Raw genomic sequence first — 16676 nt, 5'->3', positions numbered from 1 at the left:
TGATCATATAATGATTGTCAAAGTTTTTTTTTTTTTTTTTTTCGTCATCTACTTCCTGAATTTTTGGTCAACGATACTCGGGACACCGAAACACCGGGGCACATGAAATTTGGTGGGTATGTAGCCCCACTAGACTTTTACGGAAAAATTTTCGTTTGGTCGCGCTGGGCCCCCCGAAACCCAAAAAATGCCGTTTTTCCTAAATAACTACCTGAACCGTGGCACCGAGGATGAAGAATTTTTTATGGTATGTTGGTCTCAAGAGCCCACATCAACTTAGCCCATAATCACTCATTTGTGATTTGCACCCCCCCGGTAAAAAATGAAAATGCAATATCATTCTGCTTTAATCGCCCCTCTCTTCAGTTAAGATGTTCAGAACTGCACCAAATGTTATATGTATGATTAACCTGGCATTCTCTGGGGGTATGCCAAGTTTCATAGATGGGGGGGTCTAAAGAAATTTAAGTTATGTGTACATTTAGTGACTGTACACTCATTGGCCTGTAGATGGTGGTGCACACATATACACACGCACACACACACACAGACACGCACATACTATCAGTATCGGCAATTAGAACGGCCGATACATAATTACAAATTCAGTACGATTAAAGGAAAACCAAATATTCATCATCATCATCATGGCTGCATTTCCATAATTGGCGATACGTAGTCGTTTGTCCACCAGATGGCGCAGTGAGACGTAATTTTGTTGGAAGTTAATCTAAAGTGGGTTGGAAAAACAATGGATGCTTCCTACAAGGACTGTACCGCAGAGAACGTCTATAGAAGGATAGAACAATAGGACGATTTTCACATGAAATGTAATTCCCATTTCTTCTTGAAGCCGAAATAAATCTGAGAATGTTTATCGGACATGCTTGGTTTTTACTGCAGGTATGTTAATCTTATAATATCAATAGCTATAGGACCTAGGTACAATAATGTTACCGTTAGCATTGGTTGAGTGATGGAGGCCAATTTGATTGCATTTGTAGAAAACTATGCGGTTATACCAAGCAAATTGATAGCAGCACTAACTGTATCTTTCGACTGTCATCTCATTTGCTTATGACCATAACCTAGGCTACTAACAGGAGCTAAGTGAGTTAGCCACAACATGTTCGCTACGTGATGGTTTTTAAATGGAAAATATATAGGCTACCTGAAAGATAACCTGACTATGATGCATCCTAAACACCGGGCTGGGACATTTCTGCTCAAAGTCTCAAAAAGCATCTGAGTCGACGTCCATTCCCAAACACCCATATTATATAGGCTAGCCTACTTCAATCCTCTATTTTCAAAGGTGATTCAAGTAAGGAAGAGCATGGCCCAAAGTAAAGTATCTAGGACTGAAACTACATAAATTTGTCAAAGTGAATCATTTGTGTCAACTCGCCGCAATGTAGATTTATTAACGCACCCGTAATGATCTACATCTCCATTTAAACCAAATGACAAAAATCATTCTTTGCGATGGATGATTTAGTACCAACGTTACACCGGTCCGATACAGTTTTGCCTATGGCTACCGCGAGACTGAGATGCTTTTTGTTTGTTCGAAGTGCGTGTTTAGGGTGTGAGAGGGGAGTCGATGTGCTTTGATTCCAGCTTGGTAGTTGTAGTCTATGCGATTAAAAAACACGTGTGTGTGAAGTATCCAAACAATGATAACGCTTTCATTATGGCTGCTTTAGCCACAGACCTTGAGCTACTGTACAGTGGATTGGGTTCCATTTAGAAGTGTCCACTTCATTTGCGCTTTCCGTGATTAACACAGCTGCGTGAAATGTATTACTACTGATATGCAAAACTATTAACTTTTCGCCAAGAGGTGGCAGCTTAAGTCTGATATTGTAAGCCATTGGTTCCCAAAGGAGATTTTATTTGGGTCGCCAGCATAGCCTAGTGACCATTTATGTTGTGTAATAGGCCTAGCATAGGGCCTACCTTATATAGTTTGTTAACAGTCACGGTTTTGTCATAACTCCTCTATGCATTTTTGCATTTAGAATAGCTCTGAAACCGGGGGGTGAACACGTCGCAGGGGGGGGCACCAGTGCGTGGATATCTCAATCGCAAAATTAAACAATATTTCTATCGGGCGCCTACCATGGACTATAGGCTGGGTGAACTCAGCCTGATCTGCCGGCTATTTCTTTTTCGATTTCTTAAAAGATTGAGCTTGGTCTGGCGAAAGCCAGACTAACCATGGACCTCATAATTGCAAAATGCAAAGGAACATGAATCAGCCTATTATTTGCACGAACAATAACGGATGGTAGCTCTTCAACTTGGCCCATTAAAATGTGTATGAACAGTCTAGCAACGCATTTCATGAAGGCCCTTTTGGACATGTCAGTTATTTGCACCACTGGGTAAAACTACATTTTGTTTTAGACTATTGGTATTTAATTTGTGCATTGACAATAAAGCTGAATATCATATGAACTAGATGACTGAACTTATGCATATGTAGAAGAGGAAACATTCACAAAAATCCATGACATGACCTCTCTTCTTGATAGCTGTTGAAAACTGCATGGAACTGACAGGGATTGTTTTGTTTAATAATAAATAAATAAATAAATACATTATGCTGCTACCTTCTGCTTTTCCCAAATACAATGTAGCCTACAGGTGTACCTTTCATCAGTCCAGTTGCAATGGATGGACTGTGATGAACCAGGCGCGCGGGAACCTATTTTTGACCAGGGGTGCAAATAACAAAATAATGGATGTCCGACTATCCCCGGACATGTTTCGGATTTTGACTGCTAAATAGCCTACGTCATTTTAGTGCGGGTGATAGCGAGAAGTTTTAGAAATACGTTCATACGTCCATTGGCTGCGCGCAGTTTGCAGGGAAACCAACGCGAGAGACGATGTAAACAAACGGAGCGTCTACCAGAAAACACATGGAATTAGAAGAACGAATGGAGCCAGAGCAGGGAGCATAGACTGAAAGAGGAGGGAGTTAGCCAGTAAAGTAAAGTAAAGTAAAGTAAAAGGTACATAACACATGTACATAACACAAATACACTGTGTTACAAAATATTAACTAAATATTTAATTAAATGTTAAATATATTGGAATCTGAGGAGCTTGTAGGCGAAAATTTTCATTAAAAAGTTTCCTGATCAGTGATCACCACCACCAGACGCATCATGCACTGTGCATAGGGCACCAAGAGACAGAGAAGGGACCAACATTTAGCCAATAAATAGTAGCCGTACTGCAAACTGTTTTTCACTAGTTAGAGAAAGTATACAATGTCAACATGCACCAACAGCATGTTACATAAAGATGATACTTTTCGGGTCCTCTCTATAAAGATCCAACTTGAACGTAGGCCCTATGCTAGGCCTACTCCATTTAATTGAGGACGCATCTGAGCTCGCACGAGAGTCGAGCAACGAGTAAGAATGAACAGGTATGATAAGGGATCAGATTCCAAAAATAATTCAGTGGAAATGCATGGATTCCAGTTTCTTCCAGTAGCAGCAACTGGAATTCATGCATTTCCACTGAATTATTTTTCAGTTGATAAGTTGCTCGACTTATCGTGACTAAATTCAAGATGGCTGTAAACGCTAAACTTCGTGAAGATACTGTCTGTATAAATCGTCTTGTAAGTAAACTACCTTCAACTTTTTCAAAGTTCTCAATGTCTCGTTTTAAATGTCAGGGCCCTCGGAAGTCTACCAATGAAGTGTGGAGATACATTGAGCCTCGTAAATGGGTGTAAAACAGTGATTTATTTGTATGGCTGCCCGATGCCAAAGCACCACTATTGAAAAAGCTGTTGGTAGCATCGGCTAACTAGCGCCAGATTTTGGAGTGCAGGGGACAAGCCGAGATGGGCTATGAGACATACGTTCACACTCGGTATCATGTTTCATTACACTTTAGGTCAATATCACACCGGAATTCTCCTTTAAGTTAAGATTAAACTAAATGCGGCAGTGGTTGGGACAGACTTATGGGGGCGAGAAGAGAAATGAAGCAGGGGATGAGGATAGATAAATAGATAGATAGATAGATACAGTATATAGATAGATATATAAACTCATAATTCTCTTATTTTCACCGGAAAAAAAATGGCTAGTAGAAATTCTGATTGGCTAGTAACTTTAGAAAGTTACCAGCCACATTGGCTGGTGATCAAAAAGGTTAGTTTAGAACCCTGGTTCTAGGAACACATTCTGTGATGATAACGTAACACCTCCAATTATCCCCACTTTTGTTCAGAAATTCTAAAACACTTCAAAATAACATTAGCTAAATGAACATTACATTTTTCAGTAGCCATAGGTGTGTAGATTTGAACAAAATCTGGTTTGGTTCTTAACGGGAGCATTTACTGCCTGAAATATCCGATTTTGCTTACCACGCTCGGAGTTATAGTGCCGGCCTATTTACGCCGTTTCAACGGCACATGAACGGTTAGACCGAGAATTCTCGTCATAAAATGAAAATTCCACTGGAGCTCCAAGCGGTTGTGTACACGCAGGTAATTAGGTACATAGCTAATTTAGATACACCTATGGTGTGGGTGGTTGCGTTTCTTTAGGAGTCCGCCGTCTTAGTTTGTATAGAAATGGATATTAAGTGACACATACATGCAAGACGGCGGAAATTCGGGACCGACGGTAATAGGGGGAGTTCCGATACAGTCTTGGTTAGATACGCAGACGACATCAGTCTTTCAAGATGCCTGGCCACCAAGTCCCTTCCATTAGATCCAACCATGCAACTCAAAGCCTAGCACCTAATTGAATGGGCCCTGCAAAACGACATGATGTTGAATAGGAAGAAGAGTTTCGAGGTGCAGATCACCAGTGTAAGAAAAGCCCCTATGATGACTAGGTCTACTATTTAAAAAGTGGGGGAGCTTAGTTCCAGCACATTCCAGACCATAACTGCCGCTGCGAGCTCCAGTGTTGTTTACTCGCCTCGCTGCCCCTCCGTATTTCGTGACCCAAAAAAAGCATCAGCAATCCAAACACCCATCTGGTGTCGACTAAATGGCTTTTTGAATACACTGTGTTCCTGTGACCTATGTGGTTTCACATGAACATTGTGACGTAATATAGGTCACATCAACATCAATAGGATGTGATATTCATCAAAGAAGCCCTTCACTAATAATGTCTAATAGAAACGAATAGAAAAAGCTGTACAACCACGCTACATACCGTTTGTTATTTCTCTGTTCCCAGGCAGACCACTTTGGTTGTGTACGTGATGTCCTTCCTCGGGATGATTGTGTTCGCTTTTACGCTCAACGTAGGGTACTTGTGGGTTGTCTTCATCACTGCTGGAGCATTAGGGTGAGACTGCCAAGTCGACCTCAGACACCCATAACACATTTTTTGGACCCTTGGTTTCTTGTTTTGAAAACTCTAGTGAACTGTCTTTAATGCTGTAACATGCTTTTGAGTCGCAGCAGAAATTCATGTCAGGAGCCTCAAGAGATTTAGTTAGTCTCTGTAGAATCTTCTGGAAGTTAGGACTATAGTCTGTTAAGCGATTCTTCCAAAGTTACACAACACCTAAATAGATGTTCAACTATTTTGGTCATCATTCATAATTTCTATGAAAGAGATATGCAGTGTTTTTCCAATGTCCACTTGTTTTGTATTGCCTTAGAATGTACAACCAACAGTTGTGCACTGAACCATGACATAATTGTGACATAGCTGAAGGAATGGCATCCATTAGGGTATGTTTCCATTTGAAGTTCACACAGTTGCACAATTTAGCCAGTGTGCCATTTTCTGACACTTGTTAACAGCCACAACTTATTAAGGAATTGTTTTGCACTAGACTCTCAAACTAGCACAGTCAGCCCACAGTCCAGCAGTCTCCAGTGTTTTTGGTAGCTTACTGGGTTTGTTAATGCATCATGTTTGTGTGTGAAGGTTTTTCATGACCGGCTACCTACCTCTTGGCTTTGAGTTTGCTGTGGAACTCACCTATCCAGAGTCGGAGGGCACATCGTCAGGGCTACTCAACTGCTCTGCTCAGGTGTGTGTGTGTGTGTGTGTACACTACAGTATGTACACTCCATATGTGCAAGCATTTGTGCAAGGCCTATTTGTTTGACTTTGAGTGCATGTGTGTGTACAGTAATAATGTGTGTGTTTATGATCATCTGTAGTACATTATAGCCAACTGTCTGTTTCCTCCATCAGGTTTTTGGCATCATCTTCATCATCTGCGAGGGAAAGATCATCGATTCCTACGGCAATCTGCCCGGCAACATTTTCCTCTGTGTTTTCTTGCTCATCGGCACAATCATGACTGGTACTATTACACATATCCATGATTTGGCACAATCACGCTATGTGACTAAGCACTTCACATTGAATGATATATTTGTTGGACACTTACACAAAAATGTTAATTTATGATCGACAGAATGTACCCTAAAGAGCAGCATCAAACAGGGGTTTTTATGAACTAAAAGCTGTACAACCACGCTGCATAGCTTCAGGCAGGCAAGCGATAAAACCTTAATAGGATAATGACCTCAAAATCTAATAAGAGGCAATAGGCTAGACCTCAGGGGATAGACCATGCTTCCAGTTGAGGTCATATCACAGTTAAAATCTCAGTGTCAAACACATTTCGGATAATTTTAATAGTTTTCTTGAAACTTCAGTTGGTTCATGCTAGTTACAGGGTAATCTCATTTTGTTAACAATTACAGATTATGACTGTAGCATTAACACCCCTCAGCATGTTGCATTTATATTTCTTTCTTGGTAAAACTCTATTTCCAGGTATTCCTTTTTCCATCTCTTTAGCCATTTTCCCTTCTCCTGTCCCACGCTCTGGAGGTTTTGTCGGCCTCTGATGTTGTGCATGTCACCGTGTTTATTGTAATAGCTGAATCACAGTGTGTTCCTGTTTGGCACGCCTGCATGCCTGCCAACACTTTCGAACAGATTCGAAAGTAAAACTCTATTTCCAGGTACAGTGTTGCTCGTGGGAGAGGAGAAAGTTCTAGAGAAATATGTGGTCTCATTAAATCTGCCAGGGCAAAAGCCATTTGTGTGGTAACAATGGCACGGTTTTGAACCGCTTACAAAGGCCAATGCTCTCAGCATAGCATTGCTATGCATGCACCACATTTATGATTCATCACAGAGAATGTGTTGAAATATTTTGAGTTACTGAACAACAAACTCCAGTAAAATGAAACGCCACCTCTGAAAAATCACTTGGAGAATGCTGGCCCCCGGTAGTCGACTTACCCGCCCTAGGCATTAGATTAGGTTGGGTTACGTTTGGGTTATATTGCCTAAACTCAATCCTCCATCAGTCAGACGTGGACTTACAGTATTTACAGTTTAGATGTACCTGAGCTTAAATCACAGTGAGCCTTAAAAAGCACCAGTCCTATTTTAACAAGCACATCTATTTAAAAACTGACAGAATTATGGCAGCAATGTGTAAGGATACACCATATAGAACAAGATTCATCATAGCATAACGCTGTCCTTTCTAACCTCCAGGGGTAAGGGTGCAACATATATTGGTAGTGGTTTTATAGAAGTAAATCCAGAGTAGGCGTAGGAAGAGTATTGGCTGTGTCCATTTAGTGTTGATGAAAAACTGACATGGCAGACACTCATGAGAGGACCGCAGCGGGCGAGAGGGGCAAACAAGCTGGATTGTGGAATTAAAGATGGCAAGGTGCTGATCCAGTAAGTGTCCTATAGGTCAGTGAGGGGAATGAATAATCTGGCTGCTGTAGAAAGTCAATGAAGAATAACTAACAAAGGAGTTGCATGTGTCTTGCGGCGACCAGACGTGCTGCTGCACGAATGGTCTGTAATGGTCTCACTACACAAGCAGGAAGGCCAGCAAACACTATAACTATCAAACTATAGTCGTTAAAGACAAGAAAGCCTGTCCTAACCTGACTCTTGCCAGATGAATTTCGTTCCGCCTAGCTCCACTCATCCATCTGGGATCGATCCATTGGAGTGGTGCTTCAGAAAGCTGGGCCTTATTAAAAAATCCTTGCATAACATTGGATAAGCCACTTGTCCGTCATCTATTGACGTGCTACTTCAACCACTCACATCGAAGCCAACCCGTGACGCTGAGAACAGTCTCACAGTCGCTTCTACGCTACGTCACATCTATGAAACTCCCGCTCTGCGTCCTGATTGGCTCTACCATACAATCTCGTGCCGAAATCACTCTCAACGGAACCAATCCCAGATGGATGTGAGTGGTGCTAGGTGGACCTAGGCGGAACGAAATTCATCTGGCGAGAGTCAGGTTAGATACATGTAGGAGTCATTTTGGAATTGATGTGTTAGATGCCACTAACCTGACAATAGCCAGATGAATTTCGCTCCGCCTAGCTCCACTCATCCATCTGGAACCGATCCATTGAAGTGTTGCTTCAGAAGGCTGGGCCTAATCAAAAAATGCTTGCATATGATTGAATAAGCCACTTGTCCGTCATCTATTGACGTGCTACTTCAACCACTCACATCGAAGCCAACCCGTGACGCTGATAACAGTCTCACAGTCGCTTCTACGCTATGTCACATCTATGAAACTCCCGCCCTGCATCCTGATTGGCTGAACCATAAAGTCGGTTGCAGAAATCACTCTCAATGGAAGAGGTCCCAGATGGATGTGAGTGAAGCTAGGCGGAGCTAAGCGGAACGACATTCATCTGGCTATTGTCAGGTTAAGATGCCACAGGCACATAGCCTAGAAATCTAGACGCACCCTAGCGGCGGCAAATTAATTTGCTCAGCCTGTACGTCTAGTATCAAACCATAGGGATTTCTATTGGCTGACGCCGTGGACGTCATCCAATCACAGCGCTCTATTTTGTTAGAGAGTCTTAAAGCGGGCTTAACAGGATAACGACAGTCCTGTGACATGAACAACAAGGAAGGTGGCTATGGCTAACAAAGAGCGGTTGTTTGAATCGGCGTTGCCGTCAACTTTGGAGGAGTTGGACTTGTGCTTTTCTTTGAAAGTTGAGCAACAGAATGCACTTAAGTCATTCCTTTGGAAGAAGGATGTATTTGCCGTTTTACCGACCGGATAATGGATATGGTCGAAGGCAGCTGGCCTATTGCATGCCTAGGCAGTTTGAAAGACAATTCTCTGCCCGCCTCTTGGATTAAGCGAGGTGAATGGTTCGATTCCAGACTATACATTTCAATGATATATATATAAATATACAACACAACTACCTCTATTTTTTTTTATATATATATGTCCTATATTTCTATTTTGATACATACATGTTCTATATTTCAGTCTTGCACTTTAATTTAATGTTTATTGTCTATGGCTATGTCTATAGTATGTCTATGTCTGTATTTAAAGTATGTCTATGTCTGCATGGGAAAGTAAGAAACGAAATTTAAATTCTTTGTATGACCAGTGCATGTAAAGAAATTGACAATAAAAGCCGACTTGACGACTCGACTTGACTTGACTTGACTTGATATAGGATGGCCTGCCAGGCTAACAGGCACAGCCAGTCAGATGGCTATTGAACATCATGCTTTTATATGTGAAGGACAACGAAAGGACTATTAATGACCAATGTAATCTCATGACCAGTGTTTTTTTCCCCCATTTTCTTTTCTCCTCGTAAATGAAAGGCATTATCAAGTCAGACCTGCGGAGACAGCAGGCAAATGCATTGGCCAAGGAAGCTGTGAGTATGACAGTCCTCAAATTGAGTGACAGTGCCACCAACGTTTTGTGTGTGTGTGTGTTGTGTTCCTTGTCCAAAATAATCTTCAATTGAGCATGCAAGCTCATCCCCATTCTCCTCTGTGGTTAACATGTGCCCCTTGTGTTGTTTCCTCTCACTTGTTTTAAAGAGTGAACTCAAAAAGCCCCCACACATGGACGTGTAAGGTATAGATCTATTGCACGTTCTGAGGAGCATGCCATGCCGTAGCGCATTTGTCTTTTATAAATTGTTGTCCATATGTTAGAGTAAAAACAATTTGATACCTAAAAGTTCAAATTAAAAGTACAAAACAAAATCAAATTGGCATATGACATTGCATAGTATTGTAGATAATATTGTAACAACATATGACAGTTTGCTGTGGCATGCAAATAAATGACAGATGAATGATCCTGAAATAATATGTATAAGTATGCTAAACCAGGAAACCTAACACCTGTTTTTGGATATGATCTCTTAACTGATGCACAGATTACACTATTATGAGTCTAATTCAGTTCTGAATTTTCACAGAAATAATCACTAGTTGAATGTTTGTGTTAATGTACATTCTTCCACCAATCAGCTCGCTTTAAAACAATGCCATGAACCATGTTTGCAGGACCCTCTTTTTGGATCCTCAGTGCCATCAAAAACCTCTGGTGACATTGACTGGGTACACACACACACACACACACACACACACACCCGAGCACAGAGAACCTTATATGATGAAGACCCATGATCAGTGCTTGCCTTGAGGGGATGGGCACATCAGGTGCCCCTCTGGCCAGGTTCTGGGGCAGAGTTGTCAGCTACCATCTTTGCACAATACATCAGGCCAACTGATACAAATGTCAATGACTGTCAGTGACTGACTGAAAATCTCAATTCTGGTCAAATGAGAGCTACTTCACAGAACAAAAATGTCACACCTTTAGGGAAAAGGTTAAATAAAAAAATAATAATAATGGTCTTATCTTACACTCCCTTAAAAATATCTGCGTAGAGAGAGTGTTGCACACATACTGTGCAGTGATGGTGGATGTGTTGCTACATGGATGTGCTAAACAATGTCACCAGACGGTGTGAGAATGCTTCTGATGGTATGAGGTGTCTGTGTACCTTTCCTACCCTACCCATATACTGTAAGTATAAGTATAATATACTCTTTTAATCCCGTGAGGGAAATTTGGTCTCTGCATGTATCCCAATCTGTGAATTAGTGAAACACACTCAGCACACAGTGAACACACAGTGAGGTGAAGCACACACTAATGGCGCTTCACCTCGGCGCTCGGGGAGCAGTGAGGGGTTAGGTGCCTTGCTCAAGGGCACTTCAGTCGTGCCTACTGGTCGGAGTTCGAACCGGCAACCCACCGGTTACAAGTCTGAAGCGCTAACCAGTAGGCTACGGCTGCACCAACATTCATTGTGAACCACCTGCTGTTGTTGCATTATCCAACCCCACCCCTCTATCCCCCACCTCTTTTGCCAGACGGCGAAGGAACATCTCGAGGGGACGGAATACGGCGCCACGGCTCTGGTCACCCCTCCACAGCCATGATCATTAAATCCCCTCACTCCCCATTTCCCCCACTCCCCTCTTCCCATTTGAACCCCCCTGTCCCTTAAATCTACACATCAACACCGCCATACCCAAGGTAGGAGCTGCCTGGCTGCTGATTTCCCACAGTCATTCCTTCATGCTTCTGATCCAATCCCCCTCCTCTCCCCACCCTCTCAGCCTCCCCTCTCTTGCTTCTAATCTGCTGGCTAATCATGTCAATCATGTTTATACACAATCACGTGCACACAGTACATTATACAGCCAAGACGCATTATAGTCAGGCATAGTTTTCACCATCTGAATAGGGAGACATATTCTGTTAACATTATGCAGATGATGATGCCAAAGACTAGTAGATGTTGCAATAAGTCGCTGAGGTTATTCCATTAAGCTCTCGAGGTTATGCCACTAAGCACTCAAGCATTCTCATTCTCAAGTTTAGGAGTTTAACTGCCTCCCGGTGGCTAGCTAAAGAACTGCACATAGAGGGCACGTAAAGGAGAATTCTCACGTGCCATTAGACTCTAACAAAGTCCTTGTAGGCAGGTCCAGGTCTCCCCACTTGGCAGCCATCTTGGTAACACACTTTTGGGCAGTTATCAGGCAGCTATTTTCCTATTCAAATTAATGGGGAGGCATACAGGAAAGGGCGGGGTATGTGTAGACTACTGCCATATTGGCGTTACAAACTAACCCCATGCATTTCTATGGATGATTCTTTGAGTGCTGTGTCCCCTCATTAGAAAGTCTTAGACTATAATGAGTCAACTCCACTTTGTCACCCACTATCTAGTCAAGTAGAAGACTGTAGATTGCATTACAATTAATTATACTAGTGCAGTGCCCGTTCAAACATGCTATTCCTTTAGAAATCCCATAGCCCAATTACATGTCCGCAGGTAGGTCTGCTTTAAAAATAAGATGATGGGGGGAAAAACATTATTTCAGCTAAGCATTCAAAACTGAATATTATATTATAATATGTTATAATAAATGAGCAGTGAGCAGAATCTAAGCATAGCTGCACTGACATTTCAAAATGACATAAGTTCAACAGCTGTTTTGAGTTAAGGCTATATGTTTAGCCTACTGAATAACTTCATGATAAAGTAGACAAACCATTTTGTGAAATGATGCATCATATGAAATTTTGGGACTCAAAAACAGTCTCTTGTAGCCTTGCTAATGTGTCGTCATCATGGCGTTTTCCCATTGGTGAACGCAAAGCATTTTGGGGATCCGCGGCAATTTATGCCCATGTAAACCAATGTAAACTGCCAAACATACCCATAATCTTGATGTGTCTTAGCAACCTCTATAAGTGACATCGAGTGGTTGTGGTTAGCCCAACTGTGTTTATTCAATGCCCAGATTATCAAAGAGTCTTGAACCAGGGTTGTGCAAAATTCCAGAATTGAATTGAAACTGGCTCTTAAATTCCAATTCAATTCTTGAATTTCACTTGCATTTCAATTGAGGTAGCAAACAGGAAGCAGAATTGCAATTCAAATTTTGCACAACCCTATCTTGAACACCATGTGGCTGCTCTGAAATCTTTGGTCGGTATAATGTACCATTCATATGGTAAGTCATGGAAATTAAGGTTTTTTGTCAGGGAAAGTCTTACAGTGGGAACAGTGTAGATAGTATGACACATTGGCATTAAATTGTGACCTTTACAATCTTTACATGCAGGGTTATTTATGTGATGCTATGAATGGGAAGCATTTAACTGCATTGCGTCTTTGCCATCTGTAGTATCCCTACTCTGACACACCTGTCTGAACTCAATCATGCTAGCCGTTATTAGTACAAGCCAGTCTGTTGACAAATGTTCAGAGTAGGGATTATGTTTAAAAAAGAAATTCCCCAGTAATCAAACTCATGACCTCAGTGGTGTTAGAGCACCAGTAAAAACATATTCATATGGTGTTGCATGTAGTGTTATCCCAAAATAGGGTCCATCATGTGATTTATAACGCTTGCAATATCCTAACACAAGTGTGTAAGGGCAAGGGCAAATGTACAATATGCATCACAAGGGCACTCTAGGAGGAGGACACAAATGTGCCTGATGACAGCTATTAGAAAAAAAAAAGAATTGTGGTCATGAATTGTGATATCACTGATTTATGAAAAGAATTGATTTCATAAATGTAGCAACATGACTAAAGTGAACTACAGTAGACAATACAAAAAATACATCAGCAGGTACAATTAAAAATGAGCAGTCATGCCTTTGTCTGAAAATGGCTGACAGGATATGATGGCCTCCGTGCTGCCAAACAGAACTGGGACAAGAGATATGTGGTATGTGGCACTAAATAATGTCATTCTTGCACACAGGCAAACCAGAACGGAACGCTTCCGTCGTCTGCCATTGTGACCAGACTGTAGAGAGGATGTGGGTGACTCCTTCTGTTGTACTGAGGGAAAACCACGTGTGCACAAAAAGATTTAAGGCTTTGAAAATCATCTCACAGCACAAAAAAATGGCCTCCAACAGCGGGACTCTTTTTCTGTTTAATATTTTTACCATTATTACAGTATTAGCATCATAAAAACTGTTCACTTGATTTTTTTCAGGTAATGAATGTTTGTAAATTCCAAATGTTTAGTGCCTAGTGTTCCATTCAAAAATTATTTGTTTGTATAGAGACATGTTTTTTTTTCTCTTCTAAACTATGTGCACAAAACAACAGCCATGGAAATCTTTCGTCAGGTTCTTATCAATAGAACTGGAAACTTCTTTATCTTCATGTTTAAGGGGTGTAGGATTTTATATTTAATTTGAAAGATGTATGTGTACTTTTTAGACTGAAGTTCCAAGAAAATATAATTGTGTCTTACAGTGGGTGTCAATCACTGTATTTGTTCCATAAAGCACACGACATTGATATTTTCCTCTGTGAAGTGATTTTAAACATGCCACAAGTGTGTGACAATAATGATAACAAGTCAACATTTTTATATTGAAGTGCTTTTTGTCATTTTACATTTACTATTTTTTATTTGTATGGACAGAAAAACAAAGCGTAATAAATGAGTCAATTTCCTTAAGTCCTGCAAATTCTTCCTTCCAGTAGTGTCGGCCCAGCATAATGAAAAGTTAGCAGGAAAAATCTTGTGTTGGGTTTATGATTCGTGAAGTGTTTGAAGAAAAGTTGTCAACACTTTAGATAAGTTTTAATTGTACCTTCGCCAATATTGGGGACATTATAAAATTATTGGAACAGAAGTATGTTAATTTTACATGCAGCAAAGGTTTGCAAATATGGCCAATATTAAAAGCAAATGTTACATATTCAGGATGGTAGGGCCTGGACATGTGATTTTACCATATGTTATGGTAGCCTATACGGTTAACATGAGCTGCTGTGGCTGCATGTCATGGTAACCTACATGCTAAACATAAGCTGCTGAAGCCTTGAAGCCCAGCCAGACACTCACAGCAACCACATTCATAAAAGTGAAGACGTGTCTGACTGCTCTAGCCATGTGCCAGTGAGAACTTGCACTGCCAAATACATTCCAAGCTGGGGCTAGAACTGTAACTTGCCCAAATCTGGACAAATGCTATTGTTGACAGTGGGTTACTGTCTAGTGATGGTGCGTGAAAGGCATTGCAGGTGGTCTCTGAGCATGCATTCAATAGTTTGACTTTTTTCCTCACACCACACAACAGTGGTCGTCAGGTTGCTTGTTAATCAGAATGGTGAAGACTGACACCATCTAGTGGTAGAGATAGGCATAAAAAGATAAGCTTGACACCAGTTGTTAATAGTATGCTGCTCTGTTTATCTATAATCTAATTAAACACATAAAGCAGGCACTCAATGTTGGGATGCTCAGAAGATATTTTGCAATCGTCATCAAGTCAGACAGCCAAACAATAATATCACTACGAAATTAAATGAATGAAATTACCCATGCATAAATGTAACCATGGCTTTTGAGTATGATTTATTTATGGTGGCTAGGAAAATTAAACTAATACAAAGGATCAAAGTGGGTTGATAGGTATTTCTAGTCCTCTTTGGCACTGCAGCAGTTGAACTGAACTATTCAAAAAGGCTTTCTGTTGAGCTGACAGGTATACAGTAAGTTTACATTTCCCCCAACTTCTTGTGTCAGTTCATCAGCGACCTCAAATCTAGCACAATCTTCAAAGATATCATGTTAACCGTTTTGTGTGGTTGCAATCTCACCTCTCTTTAATGCTTCTCGTCTTTTTTCCTCTCCTGCTCTACCATGCTGTCACCTGCTGACTCAGAGGACAATGTGCTGGTAGCCTCTGGACTTTGACCATCAGCATCCAGATTCACCATCAAGTGCTCTGCCACAGCACTCTGTGTCAAAAAGAGAGAGAGAGAGACAGAAAGACAGACAGAGAAACAGACAGGCTGGACTTCTAATTGGCTAATATTGTCCAATTTCTGCCTGACACCAAAATATGTCCAACATCTGTGTAGATTACATACACCATAAAACTCTATACCTATCCTGGGTTATACTGGTGAGGAATATGACATGGTTCTGATGGTCTGAATGTTCTTTCACCTGTGTGGAATGTTCTGAAACACTCTCTAGGTCTAGGTCCTCTTGTTCTCTCTTGCACTGGATGGGAGGCAGAGGGGCAACTGGGTTGCAGAATGCTCTCAGAAGGGGTGGGTTCAAAGGGAGGAGCTTGGCTGGCAATGGGGGTACTGTAGCTTGGATGGCAGAGGAGCGAGTTTTGATGGCAGATGAGGGAGTTGTGATGGCAGTAGAGGGAGCTTGGACAGCAGAGGAGGGAGCTTAGATGGCAGAGCCAGTGTTGCAGCACTCTGTATTGTTGAAAAACAGCATCTTGTAAAAATTGACAACACTACAAGGGTGAAAGGCTGTACTTCTGATACTAATGCACCAACAATGACAGGAGCTAGGGTGTTCCTTTCCTCCGCATCCTCTATCATACATAACTTATGAGTACTGTGCTATCTTAGGAAATTTTACATTGTGAACTAGACACTAATATTGTGACAAGATAAATCAATGTTCTTGCGTCCTCCATTTTCTGCTGTATTCCAGAGCTGAGCGACTCTGGCCACTGCGTCTCTGTTCTGCTGCCTGGTGATGGTGTCCAAGTGTAAAACTTGCTCCCTCCATGTTGCACACTCCAAGCTGTCCTCTTCTTCCTCTCTTCTTACACTCCTCAAGCTCCACCATTCTCATGTGGTCAAGGGAATGTATTACCTTGGGTAGCTGAGCAATAGCCTCGTTGAGCATTGCACACTCTCCTTCTTCCCTTTTTTGATGGGAGATGTGTTTCTTTACCTCGTTCCATTTCTCCATTTCCGTGACCCGCATCTCTTTACCCTCCAGCAG

At 41.4% G+C, this 16676-nt stretch overlaps 1 protein-coding gene across 3 annotated transcripts in view; it reads left to right on the top strand.

Moving 5' to 3' along the window:
• The window catches only part of LOC125289931 (feline leukemia virus subgroup C receptor-related protein 2-like), a 32141-nt gene extending 17791 nt beyond the window's left edge, over window positions 1-14350 (top strand). Inside the window, exons 6-11 of one of the 3 annotated variants that reach the window (XR_007192720.1) lie at window positions 5232-5342; window positions 5934-6039; window positions 6207-6318; window positions 9663-9718; window positions 11238-11403; window positions 13656-14350. Coding sequence is in view for 2 of the 3 variants with exons in the window: in XM_048237038.1 (XP_048092995.1) it covers window positions 5232-5342; window positions 5934-6039; window positions 6207-6318; window positions 9663-9811 (478 nt within the window). In the remaining variant the exon portion in view is untranslated. The other 2 variants (XM_048237039.1, XM_048237038.1) reach the window with 2 other exon arrangements.
• The last annotated feature ends 2326 nt before the right edge of the window (window positions 14351-16676 follow it).

This window comes from Alosa alosa, chromosome 24 (genome assembly GCF_017589495.1).
Source record: "Alosa alosa isolate M-15738 ecotype Scorff River chromosome 24, AALO_Geno_1.1, whole genome shotgun sequence".
Classification (NCBI taxonomy): domain Eukaryota; kingdom Metazoa; phylum Chordata; class Actinopteri; order Clupeiformes; family Clupeidae; genus Alosa; species Alosa alosa.
Note: the sequence above shows the minus strand (reverse complement) of the source record. Positions and strands in the feature narration are given on the sequence as shown.